This window comes from Ascaphus truei, chromosome 19, assembly GCF_040206685.1.
Source record: "Ascaphus truei isolate aAscTru1 chromosome 19, aAscTru1.hap1, whole genome shotgun sequence".
NCBI classification, from domain to species: Eukaryota; Metazoa; Chordata; class Amphibia; order Anura; family Ascaphidae; genus Ascaphus; species Ascaphus truei.
In genome coordinates this window covers 7,013,694-7,027,339 of record NC_134501.1, presented here as the reverse complement: position 1 = coordinate 7,027,339, position 13,646 = coordinate 7,013,694, and the positions used below count along the sequence as shown (strand labels likewise).

Here is a 13,646-nt window from a genome sequence, read left to right as displayed (position 1 = left end):
CCAATAACCTGAAGTTGCCATCAGCAGTTTGCTTACGTTTCTATCTTGATTGCAATACAATCACTGTGACCAAAGCCCATATACCGGGCTTTCCTGGAAACAGGTTATACTTAATGTTTACAAGTTGTATATAACGTGGCGATAGTTTATTTAAAACATATTTGAGCCCTACCTTAGCAATATTCATTTTACCTACCTGAGATGAGAAGAATCGCAACGTCACGCCAAACTTTTAAAGGGTTCCTCGGAGTCACAAAACTTTACATTTGTTCTGCAATTCTTCAAAGGTTGGAAACCACTGTTGTGGAGGGTCCCGTATATTATGTATTTGTTGTATGTAGCACTATATTGTTCAGGAAACTCCACCCAAGCTATCATTATGATAGTTACCTGCAAGATTCTATTTTTACTTCTGTTACGCTGAGCCGGGGAGTTCTGTCCAGATCACGTCCCATCACACGTAGTAAAGTCCTGGATTTCTAGCCCAAAACATCAAATTCCCACTGTGATAAGTTGTATTAATCTTATGTTATGATTACCACTAATGATAGGGGTCCCATGTTAAAATGGATGAGCAGTAAAGAGTGACACACTGTGCTCATTTGCATGTCATTACCCAGAATCCCTGGCTGCAGTGGAAGCACTGTTTGCTAAGCGATAATGGGGAAGGGCAGGGCTGCAGACCTATCAGAGGCGTGCAAATGCATCACAAGTGGGATTCTTATTTACGGTACACATGTGCGGTTTTTGTGTCACTATTTTTCACCTACAATAAAAAAAATTTAATGTCTGATTACCACTAGGAAACAGAAGCAGCTCACTGGCCAAGTCACTGGACTGTGAGACAGAAGACACGGGTTCAAGACCAGCTTTGTGTGACCGTGGCCAAATCCCTTCATCTCCCTGTGCCTCAGGTACCATGATTAAATTGCAAGCTCTTTGGGGGAAATGGGGGGTTGGGGGGGGGGGGTCACTTTATCTCTCTAATACTTCCCAGGGCTGTTCACCTGCTCTGGCATTTTGCAATTATTTTGCAATTTACCTTAAGTGTCTTCACTGCAGATAGAGGCAGAGATTTTCCATAGAGTAGCATATACTTTTTTTCAGCACTGTGGAAAGGAGAATTCCACTCTCTCTGCGGAATGACATCCTACCTGAGTGTGCAATCATATACTGTAACCCAGGGGGGCGCAAACTGGGGGGCGCCAGATTTCTTTGGAGGGGCGCGGCGCCTTCAGAGGCCCTGTGCTCTTCCCCAAGGCATTTCAATTAAATGCTGGGGACCGTGTGAGGCCTCTGTAAGTATATCTTACCTTGAGTCAGTAGACGCGTTGCTATGGTGACAGTGATGGTGTTCGCACCCCGCTACCTTCCTACAGCGTCAAATAACGCCACAGGGTCACGTGACATCACATGACCCGCCCGTAACCATAGCAACGCGATGTCAAAGGACGCAGCGGGTCACGTGACATCACATGACCTCCACGGCATCATTTGACGTTGTAGGAAGGTAGGGGGGGGGGCGCGAACATGACGGCAGTGCTCCCAGGGGGGCGCAGTGCCAAAAGATTGCGCACCCCTGCTGTAACCCATAGGAGACAACTGGGGAAAGGCAGGGGGATAAAAGGAAGGGGGGAGCAAGTTGGCAACTCCAGTGTATTTTCACACTAGCGTTACAACTTAGGGTTCACTATGTAAAGGGGAAACCCAAGCTAACGAGTTTGACTTTTACTGATTTACTTTAAAAAAAAAAAAAAAAATAATAAGATTGCATTGAAGCAGGGGGTCTCTGGAGCTGAACCCCGTTACATTTAGCTCCAGGGACCCCTGCTTCCGGAGATATTTACCTCTGTAGAGGATGCCGATATCCGCTCGGCTAGCAGGGTTCACGGGATGGCGAAGTTTCAAAGCGTCCCGCGTCCTGACGTCACGACCCGTGACATCATCGGGTTCGGCTTCCTACTGACTCACGTGACGCGGGAGCATGAAACTTGGCAGAGATACCGGCACCCCCTGCGGAGCTGTGTTTCATGGGAATCAGGGGGTCCCCTGAGCTGAAATTAGTGGGGTTCAGCTCCGGAGACCCCCTGCTTCAATCAGGCGCTGAAATTTGTTTCGCGTGAATTCCTCCTTTAAAAACCATGAGATCAGGGGGCATGTTCCTCCGCTGATGCCCCCATAGGGAGCTGCTTTGTTTCACCCATCCCATTCAATGATCTCCCTGCGTAGTTGCCAGAAGACCAACCCCTCCCGGTCGGTTTTCGCCCCTTTGCTGACGGGGAGGTTATGGGAGGGGAAAGTTGGTTGCCTGATCATTTGAACGGATAAGGTGCCGCCCATTTGTCCTCCCAGAGAAACCCTTTGTCCACGTCCCTAATAACCAGGCAGTGACTTGGCAGGTGCCTGATTAATGGGGTGAGATGGGGAGGCCGATGTCTCCATTAGGAGGAGAGAAGGAGGAGAATACAAACAAACAATAAAAGAGACGTCTTCTCCGTGCCTATTTTTCTATTGCTCCTATCATTTCCTTTGAGGACACATGGCTTTCAGAGGAATGCACTATATATTACCTTTTTTTCTCCTAATTTATAGTATGGACATTACAATGATTTTAAATACAACAGCTTAAGTCAGCACAAAAACGTGGAATATTTAGGCCACAAAGATATTTCTTAAGTTGAGCGTTCTCCGTGAGCACACTGCCTCAGGTGTGCCTCTAGGACAGGGGGCTCAATGCCAGTCCTCAAGCCCCCCTAACAGGTCAGGTTTTCAGGATATCCCTGCTTGACCACATATTGCTCAATCAGTCCCATCTTCAGCACAGGCGGCTCAATCAGAGCCCCTGTGCTGAAGCTGGGATATCCTCAAAACCTGTCCTGTTGTTGGCCCTTGCGGACTGGAGTTGGCCGCCCCTGATCCACACTGGAAGCAAACGGCAAACGGTTTCATACGGCAAACTTTACAACGCACTTTAACAGACTTTTTGTTTTTCCGGCGTCATTCCTTTATCCCGCGGCAAACTACCGAAGCGATAAGCCCCTTGTTATTTACTTGACCAACCATAGGAAGAATTTGGGGTGGGGGGGGGGCGAGGTTCGGAGAGAGAAAGCGTTGAATGCTAATCAATCTGATGTTAATCACGCTGCTGTCGCCTTCTATTAATAATTCTGACGCTGGCATTTATGGCCGCGATCGATCTGCTCTTGTTTCGGTTATCGCTGCAGGACGCTATGCAAACATGCACTTTGTGCGCTAATCACCAGGACTGTCATACGCAGATAACCTTATCGCTGCATCTTTAACAGCAGTTAATGGGGAAAATTATTGTCAGCCAGTTGCTAGGAAAAGGCAGTGGGGAGAACTGTGGCCCAAACACCCTATTAACCTCTCTGCTTCTGCAGTTCAGCACGTGGACGGGACATTTCAAAGGGACTTGCTCTGTTTTGCAGGCAGAGTTGCCCAGAGACCCCTAATTATTGTGCTGTGATACTGCTTCCCAGCACCAGGGATGCGGCTTCGCAGCATATTGAATAACGAATGAAAACATCGTCTTTTCCCTAATGACTATGGATAGGATATGATAGCGCGCACCCTCATAAATACACGCAGTTTGTATAGGCAGCAGTGGCCATCATCACAACCACTGTAACCAAAGACGTATCATTAAAATACTGCTGGTCTTTTACTGTTTAAGAATAAATAAATACAATTATATATATATATATTTACTGTTTATACTGTATATATTAGATATAGTGTACATCATTTGTTTGCCAACTTGCTTTCTTTCCGTATACCTCTGGTAATAATATTACATCATTTGTAGGTACACGTGTTAACTTATGTGACTCGGCTGTGAAAGAGTGTACATCGAGTTGGGTATGGATATATAAATATAATTAAGGTGACCAGACGTCCCGTTTTTTTCACGACTTTCGGGAACGCGCTGCCGGCAAGAGCTGATCATGCGCATGCGCAATCCGCTCTCGTCAGACACGCGTGTGCTGTCGGCCCGTACGGACGGCACATGCGTGAAAATTGTCCTGGTTTTGAACTGGGGAAAAATTGGCACCCTAATATATGTATGTATGTGTATTTTTTCCACTAACTTGTATGTATGTATATGTATTTTTTCCACTAACTTGTATGTATGTATGTATGTATGTAGGTATGTATGTATGTATGTATGTATGTATGTATATATCTGGTTCAGTCTCTCATACCTTTGGATATGCAGATAGAATAATGATGAGAGCCAGGAGCTTGTATTGTACAAGCAAGAGCTTTATTCCCATTCGTTGATAATGCTCACCATACAAAAACAGACCTCACTTTGGACATTAATAGGGTTACTCTGTGCTTCTCCCCCTGGCAGCTCTCACCCTACGCTGGGGAGGTACTTATACATGTTTCCCTTTAGTAATAGTTAGCTTGGCAATCTCCTGCATAGTGTAAATAATGCCCCATCTCAAGTGGGCCTATGGTGGGAATGTACTCTGTCCTCGGATCAGTATGCCGTCACTCTGTGTACTGTCTACCTCGTCCAGGCACATTGGATCGGGAGTTTATTTAGGACCTTCTGGTGGGGTCAATCCAATTATACTCCGGAGTTACTACTCTGAGAACTCCCACTAAGCACATGCACACTCCTCTTCCCGAAGGACAATAATCTTGGGCCATTACTATAGGCGATAACAATATAGGGCACGTTCCATAACTGAAAATAATAAATGGTGACAGGCCATCCTTAATACACACAATACACACACACACCCACACACACACCTATTTACAGGACTCACAGTGAGGCTTCAGTCTGAACTCTAAGGAACCTGTTTCTAGAACATAGGGAGGATCTATATATATCCTTCTGTCTCCCTATAGTGACATTACTGGTCACAAGACATACAAAGGAGGGGCTATCCCTTTCTGTATCACATGATGGGGAGGGCAGTAACCTGAGTGATCCCACACAGTTAACCTCTTATACTAACTATTAGTCCCCAAAAGGGGGAGGGGGGGGACTACACTTATATAAACTGAATGCCCTCATACACTATTGTGTGTTGTAAACTGCATAGGTTAGTGTACGTCCATTGAAACTGCTTGGAAGTAGCTCCATCCAGCAAGAGTAGAGAAACCACAGCTGTTTTTACGTGCAACATGTTTGTGGATCTGATCACAAAACCACCAAACAGGACAGGTTTTAAGGATATCTCTGTTTCAGCATAAGGGACTCAGTCAAAGACTGAGCCCCTGATTGAGCCAAGTGTGCTGAAGCTGAAATATCCTTAAAACCTGACCTGTTGGGGGGACTCTTGAGGACTGGTGCAGAAGGTCCAAGGTAAATGAGTGTGTGTTACATGGGTAGAGGATTTTTCCGTTTCTGAAAAATGTGTTTTATTATTTGTATTGTTAAATATGTCTTAAGCAATCAGACTGTATTTTCCTTTTCTTACTAAATAGAAAGCGAGTCTCAGGAGGACAAGGAAAACGTCCAAGCTCCTGAAAGTCCTAACAGTAATGAGGACACTGAAGACACACCAAGATGGAATGGTCCAGGTAAGGTTCTAATGAGCCAACACTGGGTGTGGTGGTATAAGGAAGGTCACGTCAATCTCTTCGCCACTGTGCACTGTCGCAGGCCCCTCTGCCAAATGTTCCACCCACATTTCATTATGTATGTACATCTTTATATAGCTTACTGTTGCGTGGCACTCTCACCGAAATTAGATACTTGCAACGTGGTCCTGCATCATGGTGGATCCCATCTGAAATCCAGAAGATTAAGAAGTCGGCACTCAAGTGGTCTTGATGAAAAAAGTATCCGAGGGATTTATTTAACGATAGCGCGATGTTTCGGTCCGCTCGCGGGCCTTCCTCAATATCGGACCGCAGCGTCACTCTATCTTTAAATAAATCCTTTGGGTATTTTTTCCATCAAGACCACGTGAGTGCCGACTTCTTACTCTTCTCTATCTGTATACAGCGCCGTTCAGATACATGGCGCTTTACAGCAGTAATACACCAGTAATACACATGACATGACGGGAATTAGCCAGTGGCGAGCAACGTCAGTCCTCAAGGGCCGCCAACAGGTCAGGTTTTCAGGATATCATTGTGTCAGCGAGGGTGGGCTCAATCTGTCCCTGCTTCTGCACAGGTGGCTCAATCAGTCTCCGACTGAGCCACTGATTGAGCCACCTGTGCTGAAGCAGGGATATCCTGAAAACCTGACCTGTTGGTGGCCCTTGAGGACTGGAGTTGCCCACCCCTGGAATAAGCGTGTCGGACAAAACAATATGAAAAGGAGGCCCTGCCCAAAGAGTTTACAATCTAAGTTATAATGGGACCTAGTTTTCCATAATGATTAAAAAAATATGCAACGCCCGTGGTTTAAGATCCCACTATGAGTTTCCAACGTTGCACTTTAATTGGCTACTCTAAAAAAAAAAAAGGATGGTGACTTTAGCCGTATGAGAAGATATATCTGTTTATCTCCAGACTGCGTACTGAGAACTGTTTTGCAGGCAGCTCAGATATTAATGTATTAATATGAGGCTTCTCAAGTGAGCTCACATGGTATTATGGTGTTATTTTCATTACGGAGAATAGTATATACAGAACGTACCGAAAAACACCTGCTGCCCAGCACTCCCCCCCAGCCCCCCCAACATTGCATACATATTTAGCATTTTTTTTTATGTTGTATTTTTCAGATAACACACAGGTTATTTACACCCGTGTTACATGTTTGCACCAATATTCCTTACACGTCGGTAAAACGCGGCTTTTTCCATGAGAAAAATGACCGTTTGCTGCCGGCTGGAACGATGGTTCTGTTGCCTGCCATGTACTCGGAGGCGGGAAGCAATGACCTAATAGCACTGGAATGCTCTGGAATTCCGTGAGATTAAGTCAACAGGAAGTAAAGTGTTAGATAGATAGGAAATAGGTAGCACGTACACACGAGATGTAACAGTGACCTGAACACGCTGCTGCTGCTCCGGTACCCTGTTATAGGTTTGCCAAGATAGCTATTGTCTTGATTGGGGGTGGGGGTGGCTGGGAGGAGAATGGAAGGGGCGCTAATTGTGGTTAGAAGTAATAATAGACAAAAACATTAGGAAGACAAAAAAATCCCTACAATTGGCACAGGATTGCCAGGCTGATTTGTGGGCTATCTTATCACCCAACTTTTAATATGTAGATTAAATTAGTGGGGTACAGGCAATAATGTAGCAAATTGTGCCATATATGTTAAAAGAACGACGCATTCATTGATCACTGAGAGGTAATTATATTGCATGGGTTAGCAGGGGTAAATTACTGGCTGATTTATCTGATTAACCTCTTTATACAGAAAAGCAGGTTTGTAACTAAAAGCTACAAATCGAGAACATACTGGCATTTACATCCTGACCTCCCCCTACTCGGTATATCTTGATACAAGTGCAGCAAGATACCTTTCTGCTACACTATCACTAGTGCTGGGCTGTAACACACTTGATACAATTACAACCAAAACATTATGAAACCAACATGATTAAACCCTATGTACCCTACTTCACTGGGTAGGTGAAGGTGACTGCTACATTGCTATCCCGCAGAGCACATGTGCAAACACACGATAGAAGCAGTGTGTGGCAGGAGATTAGCGCCTAAAGGGGTTAATCACATATCCGCCAGTAATTTACACCTTCTACCCCTAGAGATATAACTACCTCTCAGCGATCAATGAGTGCATCGTTCTTTTAACATATATTGCACAATTTTCCTGTACCCCATTATAGTTTGGTTAGATGGGATACTTGCCCTTTATTACATGACACGTGTAATTGGGTAAGGAAGTACGTGGCCCTCCTGGAGAGGCTTCAGCTCAGTCCAGGAACGTACTACTGAGATTTTACCCCAAAGCTACTTTGTGAGTAGAACTGTAACGCTCTTTAATAATAATCATTGGGAAACATCGGCAGAAAGAAACCAAATAACCTTTAACAGGACATCGCCCACAGCTAGGAGGCCAGAGGGCTAAACGCTGCACCAAGGGACATGGTCATGGATGTATATTTGGGCCAATGTATCGGATACTTCCCTGAATTTCGGCTTTCAATACAGGGGTGAGCGGGTCATACCAAGTGCTGGGAGCGTTTGCAGGCAGCTCGGGTGTGACGGATGTCACCCTTGCCTTAGTAGATATGATCTGGGTTACCTGGCTCACAAGGAGCACCCCTCTGGACTCGACTGATGACTAAACCCATACATACAAAGTTCACTCTTCCGACTCGGCAGTGAGTGGATCGGATGATCCGGGATGTTGATTAATTGCTGATGAGAGATACAGTATTGCAGATTCTGTTGGCGCTCAGGGGGAGAGGCATAGTCCCTTGCTAATGTATATATATTATTATTATTTTTTAAATAATGTATTTGTCTGTAAAACCGTTGGCTTGTAAAAATAGTGTTCATAAGAAAGAGAATACAATAGTCCTCAGTGCTGGACCAACCAGGGTTTACAAAATGACGACCGTGCCCTCAATAATATTTTTTTACATAAATGTTCCATTAAAGCAGCAAAACATGTGAAATCTTATATATATATTTATTTTCTAAATCAGTTCTGTAGTGATGACTGTTTACTTTTTATATTATTTTAATTCAACTCAAATGCCATGTTTAATGATTGTTTAAATCATCCTCTGATTTCTATAGCCGGTTGTAGCCCACCTCCCCAGCAGTGCAAGATCTTTGTAACACTTTGCTGTTTGGGGTAATTTGTTGCAAATGTTGCCAGCCGTTTGCTGCAAACTGTAACAATAGATCATGTTACCGTAGTGATATAAGGATACATTGTAGCTGCTGTGTTGCACTGACTTAAGCAGCCATTATGTTAGCACACAATCGGGATTTTGACAAATTTATAACCGAGACACCAAATGATTGCCAACTTAGGTAAGAATATACCTATAATTATACATTGTCACATGCGTTACAAATAAGAAAGAAAGAAAGGAATATATATATATTGATGTACTGTAGCTGATTCTTTCGATGCGAGTTGACACGCGTGTTATTTATCTCCTAAATCATGGTTTTCGGTCGCACTACTGTTGAAACGCGTTGCGTTTGTTAACATGTGCGGTGACTGTGTGTGTGTTTTTTTTTATCAGTGAGTCATTCACACAGTGGCTTTGAACAAATTGCTCCGCTCAGTTTTGCAGGCGCGTCAGTCGGGCAGTGAAAGGGTTAAGTTTCACCTGTTCTCTGACATCACTGTCGCTACAACACAGTGGCGAGGTTAGTGCCATAGCTACGGGAAGCAGCACATGCTACAGAAATCCACGCTAAGCTGCAAAGTAAAGAATTAAAGGCCCTGAAATAACTCATTGGGTGAAACATCTCAGTTAGTGCCAGTTGTGCACTATCAGTGTTGCAAACAAGTCATTTTCAGGCACTTGTATGAAAGTGTAGGGAAAAAAATATGGTGTATGTATGTATACGGTATATGTATATATGGGTGTGTAGCCCCCTTTCCCTATGCCCTTACGCGGGTAACTACACGTGCTGCTGCACCTGTACGCTCACGAGGATATCCTGCTTCTCCAGGCTGCATGAATCCCATTGGCTGGAGCAGGCCATGTTCTAACAAAGGGGTGGGCAGTTTCAGTTCTCAAGGGCCACCAACAGGTCAGGTTTTCAGGATATCCCCCCTTCCCCCGCAGTCTCCGCTTCCCCCCCAGTCCCCGTGTCTGCCCGTGGGGCGGGAGGTGGTAGCGGGGGGAGCGTGGTGGTGGTGCTCGGTCGCGGCCTTCTCCCCCTCCCCCCATGAGACACTGTGTGTGTATGAGAGAGAGAGACAGTGTGTGTGTGTATGGGAGAGACAGTGGGTGTGTGTATGAGAGAGAGAGACTGTGTGTGTGTATGGGAGAGACAGTGTATGAGAGAGAGAGACAGTGTGTGTGTGTGTGTGTGTGTGTGTGTGTATGGGAGAGAGAGAGAGACTGTGTGTGTGTGTGTGTGTGTGTGTGTGTGTGTGTGTGTGTGTGTGTGTGTGTGTGTGTGTGTGTGTGTGCAGGACACCAGAAGTACCCCTGTCACCCCACCACTGCACAACCCCATCACCCGCCCCCCCATCACCCCCCCATCCCGTCTCTCGCCCTCTCTCGCCCCCTCTAGGGGACTAGATGGCGAGTAGATTTTTTATGTTCGGCGAGTAGATTTTTGGGTGATTTGTCGATCACTGTATATATATATATATATATATATATATATATATATATATATATATATATATATATACAGTGTTCGACAAACCTATACATTTGCTCGCCCCGGGCGAGTGGATTTAACCCCCGGGCGAGTAAATATTGGCCCAAGCAGCACACGTTTGGTACTAGGTGGCGAGTAGATTTTTTGGTGATTTGTCAACCACTGTGTGTGTGTATATACGTATATATATATATATATATATATATATATATATATATATATATATATATACATACATACATACATACATACATACATACATACATACATACATACATACATACATACATTCAATTGAATATCAGGTGCGCAAAAACATAAGGATTAAATGTTATTTCTACACTATGCAGCCATGATGCTGGTTTTAACACAAAAAGCACAATAAAAATTATATACAATGCACCCGACACAATATAGAAATATATTATATTATTATATATATTCTATATCTATGCAAGGGGAGTTATACTTGAACACCCCTTGCATAGATATAGAGGCTCTGAAATTTAACCTCGTCCCTTCCAGAAGAAATTGACTGTTTCATTATACAAATTGACTATCTGCTGGTGCTACATTTAAACATATGTCCCCATTACCTTTTAGCACTCTGGTATATCTTAAGTTATCATTTTTTCTTTTGGACTTTGGATGTTTTTTACATAGTCATTTAGAGATCTTGTTACAATAATATATTTCTATATTGCACCGGGTGCTTTGTATATCATATCTATATCTACACACATATATATATATCTATATCTATTTATAATTTATTTGTACACGCACTATTTAGTGGTTAAGAAAAGGGGGGCAATGAAACTGATACTTTTTTTTAGGAGACTTGTAGCACTTGATGCAGAGGGGGGCATAACATAACAAACAAGAAGTGACGGATGTGTCAGAAGTTGCTGGTCTGGATCAGTACAGCCAGTGACCGTGACCCCCCAGTCGGGTCTCATTCTAGCAGTCCACTCTTGTTGATCAGTCCTTTTATTGTAACTCTCCCCCCGTGCGTCTCAGGCGGGCATCTCGCTGCCCCTGCAACTTCCCTTCCTTTTTTATTTTGTTGCCGCATCCTTTCCGTAAGAGATATTTCCCTATCGCCAGCCTCCAGCCCGACTCTATTCGGGTAATTGGAGCAGATATTAATTTGTGCGCGCTGGGAGTGGATGCCAGTGTCTGCGATGGAGCTGTGATCGGTGCTGTTCTCACACAGACCCTTCTGATAGGCGCTTTCTATCAGCTCCTCTGCAGACTTCACACTTATCAGGGACAGCACCGGCTGAAGAAGGGGAGCGAGAGAACAACTTTAAGGAGACAAAATATTCTTCATTATTTTTATTTGTGTTATCAGCAACATTGCACGTCGGCAGCAATGCTACGCATGGAAGGACAGGTGGATGTTACCACCGCACTCTGTAGAGAGAGAAAATATTTAACCCTTTTGCTGCAGGTGGTAATACTGTTCCACCCACATGAGTGTCTAAGGCATGGGATGGGCAACTCCAGTCCTCAAGGGCCACCAACAGGTCAGGTTTTCAGGATATCCCTGCTTCAGCACACGTGGCTCTGTCTGTGCTGAAGCAGGGATATCCGGAAAACCTGACCTGTTGGTGGCCCCTGAGGACTGGAGTTGGCCAGCCCTGGCATATGTAATTGTAGCATAACCGTGCGTTCTAGTTATTGCATTGCTATTCTCGGGGGGTACGGTGACTTGGCGTTGCGTGCCTTTGAAGGTTTGCGGCGAGGCGGAACGGGGCGTTACATTACGTTAGCATCACGCGAAGTCACTTGCCGGGCGTTTTGTGTATCTGGGCCTTGATGCATAACCAAGATCTATATCTGGATATATATCCCATTGCAGAACAGTGGTCAGATAAATCTGCCAACACACTGTGAGCTTGCTATTCCCGATCAGTGAAATACCTCCTCTAGTAGCTCCATCCCATTGGCCATCCCCTGCAGGAGGGAAATGGGGCATTGTTCGCACGCAGGGATTGCCTTACAAACACTCCTTTGCAGATATGTTAAGCGCCTGCCCCCTGCACTCCTGCGTTGCAGTGAGCCCGTGCTGAATAATTTAGTGTCTGATTGCTATCAGTGTCCCATAGTGTTCCCCTGCCGGGGAGTAGGCACTGGATCCCTTCTATTTGCGCTGCACAGCTTGTAGAACATGCCCCAGAGCGCCAGGACTGCTACATGTGTGACATTGGAGGGGGAGGGATATTGGGTAGCAGCCATTCCAGTTTTTTTTAACCCTCTCCTTACCTTGAGTGCTACGGGGGGCGTTACATTACGGGGGGCGTTACATTACGGGGGGCGTTACATTTCGGGGGGCGTTACATTTCGGGGGGCGTTACATTTCGGGGGGCGTTACATTTCGGGGGGCGTTACATTACAGTATACACACTGTTATCTCTCCATCAGACTGACTGGTTTAATGCTGTGCAGAACAACACTAAAAATTGATTTTTAACATTTGCGCCAAATAAAACTGTGATGCTTATAATGTTTTATACGTTTGGCACAGTCAGCTCGGCATACAATAGAGGCATAAAAGGACACACTAAATAATATATATATACACACACACACACACACACACACACACACACACACACTGTATATATATATATATACACCCCCCTTGAGAAAGATCTCGTTCCGGGATTGAAACGTTGGAAAGGGCGTTATTTTTTCTACATGTTGAATACATTATTTATGAATTACTGGACTGAGTGCTGTCTTCATTTACCTACCGCAAGTATGGTTATATATATATATATATATATATATATATATATATATATATATATATAAAACACTAAATACTATATATACGTATGTGCACTGCCATGTACCTGATATTTCAAGTACATACAGAATAAGGTGTGTGTGTGTGTGTGTGTGTGTGTGTGTGTGTATATGTACATGTCTTATGCAGACATCGTTTCTTATACAGCATGCCCTGGTTTGCAGCACAAAGCAGTTTTTGTTCTATAACCGCACATTGTTACGTAGGATAATTACAGATATACTGACTGATGCATTCTCCTTTGTATTCCCTAGAACAGTGTTTGGGCCGGTTAGTGAGTCCGGCCATTAGCCGCCGACCTTTGGCTTTGCTTGCTGACTGCAGGGTATTGGGAGCGATATTTCTGCAGCCCGAGTTGTAGTTTAAGTTTTGCTGCCCCCCTGTTCCCCGGGAAGATGAGCCCGCAGAGAGTGAGGAGCTCAGTAGCACAAACAGACCATTAATCACAAGCTGGAAGCTTTCACCCCTGTGTGTGTGCTTTTATCAGAGATCCTGCTTACATGACTAATGTAGCCAGAGAAGGGACTGGCAGTGCCAATGTCTCGCCCGGCAGTGCCAATGT

The 13,646-nt window shown here is 44.6% G+C and overlaps 1 protein-coding gene across 7 annotated transcripts in view; it reads left to right on the top strand.

Moving 5' to 3' along the window:
• The window catches only part of ZFPM1 (zinc finger protein, FOG family member 1), a 145,917-nt gene that overhangs the window by 79,072 nt on the left and 53,199 nt on the right, over positions 1–13,646 (top strand). For all 7 annotated transcript variants that reach the window (XM_075576413.1, XM_075576414.1, XM_075576411.1 and 4 more), the window contains 2 exons: positions 804–914; positions 5,467–5,562. In XM_075576413.1, the coding sequence (XP_075432528.1) occupies positions 804–914; positions 5,467–5,562 (207 nt within the window). The remainder of the gene's footprint in view (positions 1–803; positions 915–5,466; positions 5,563–13,646) is intronic.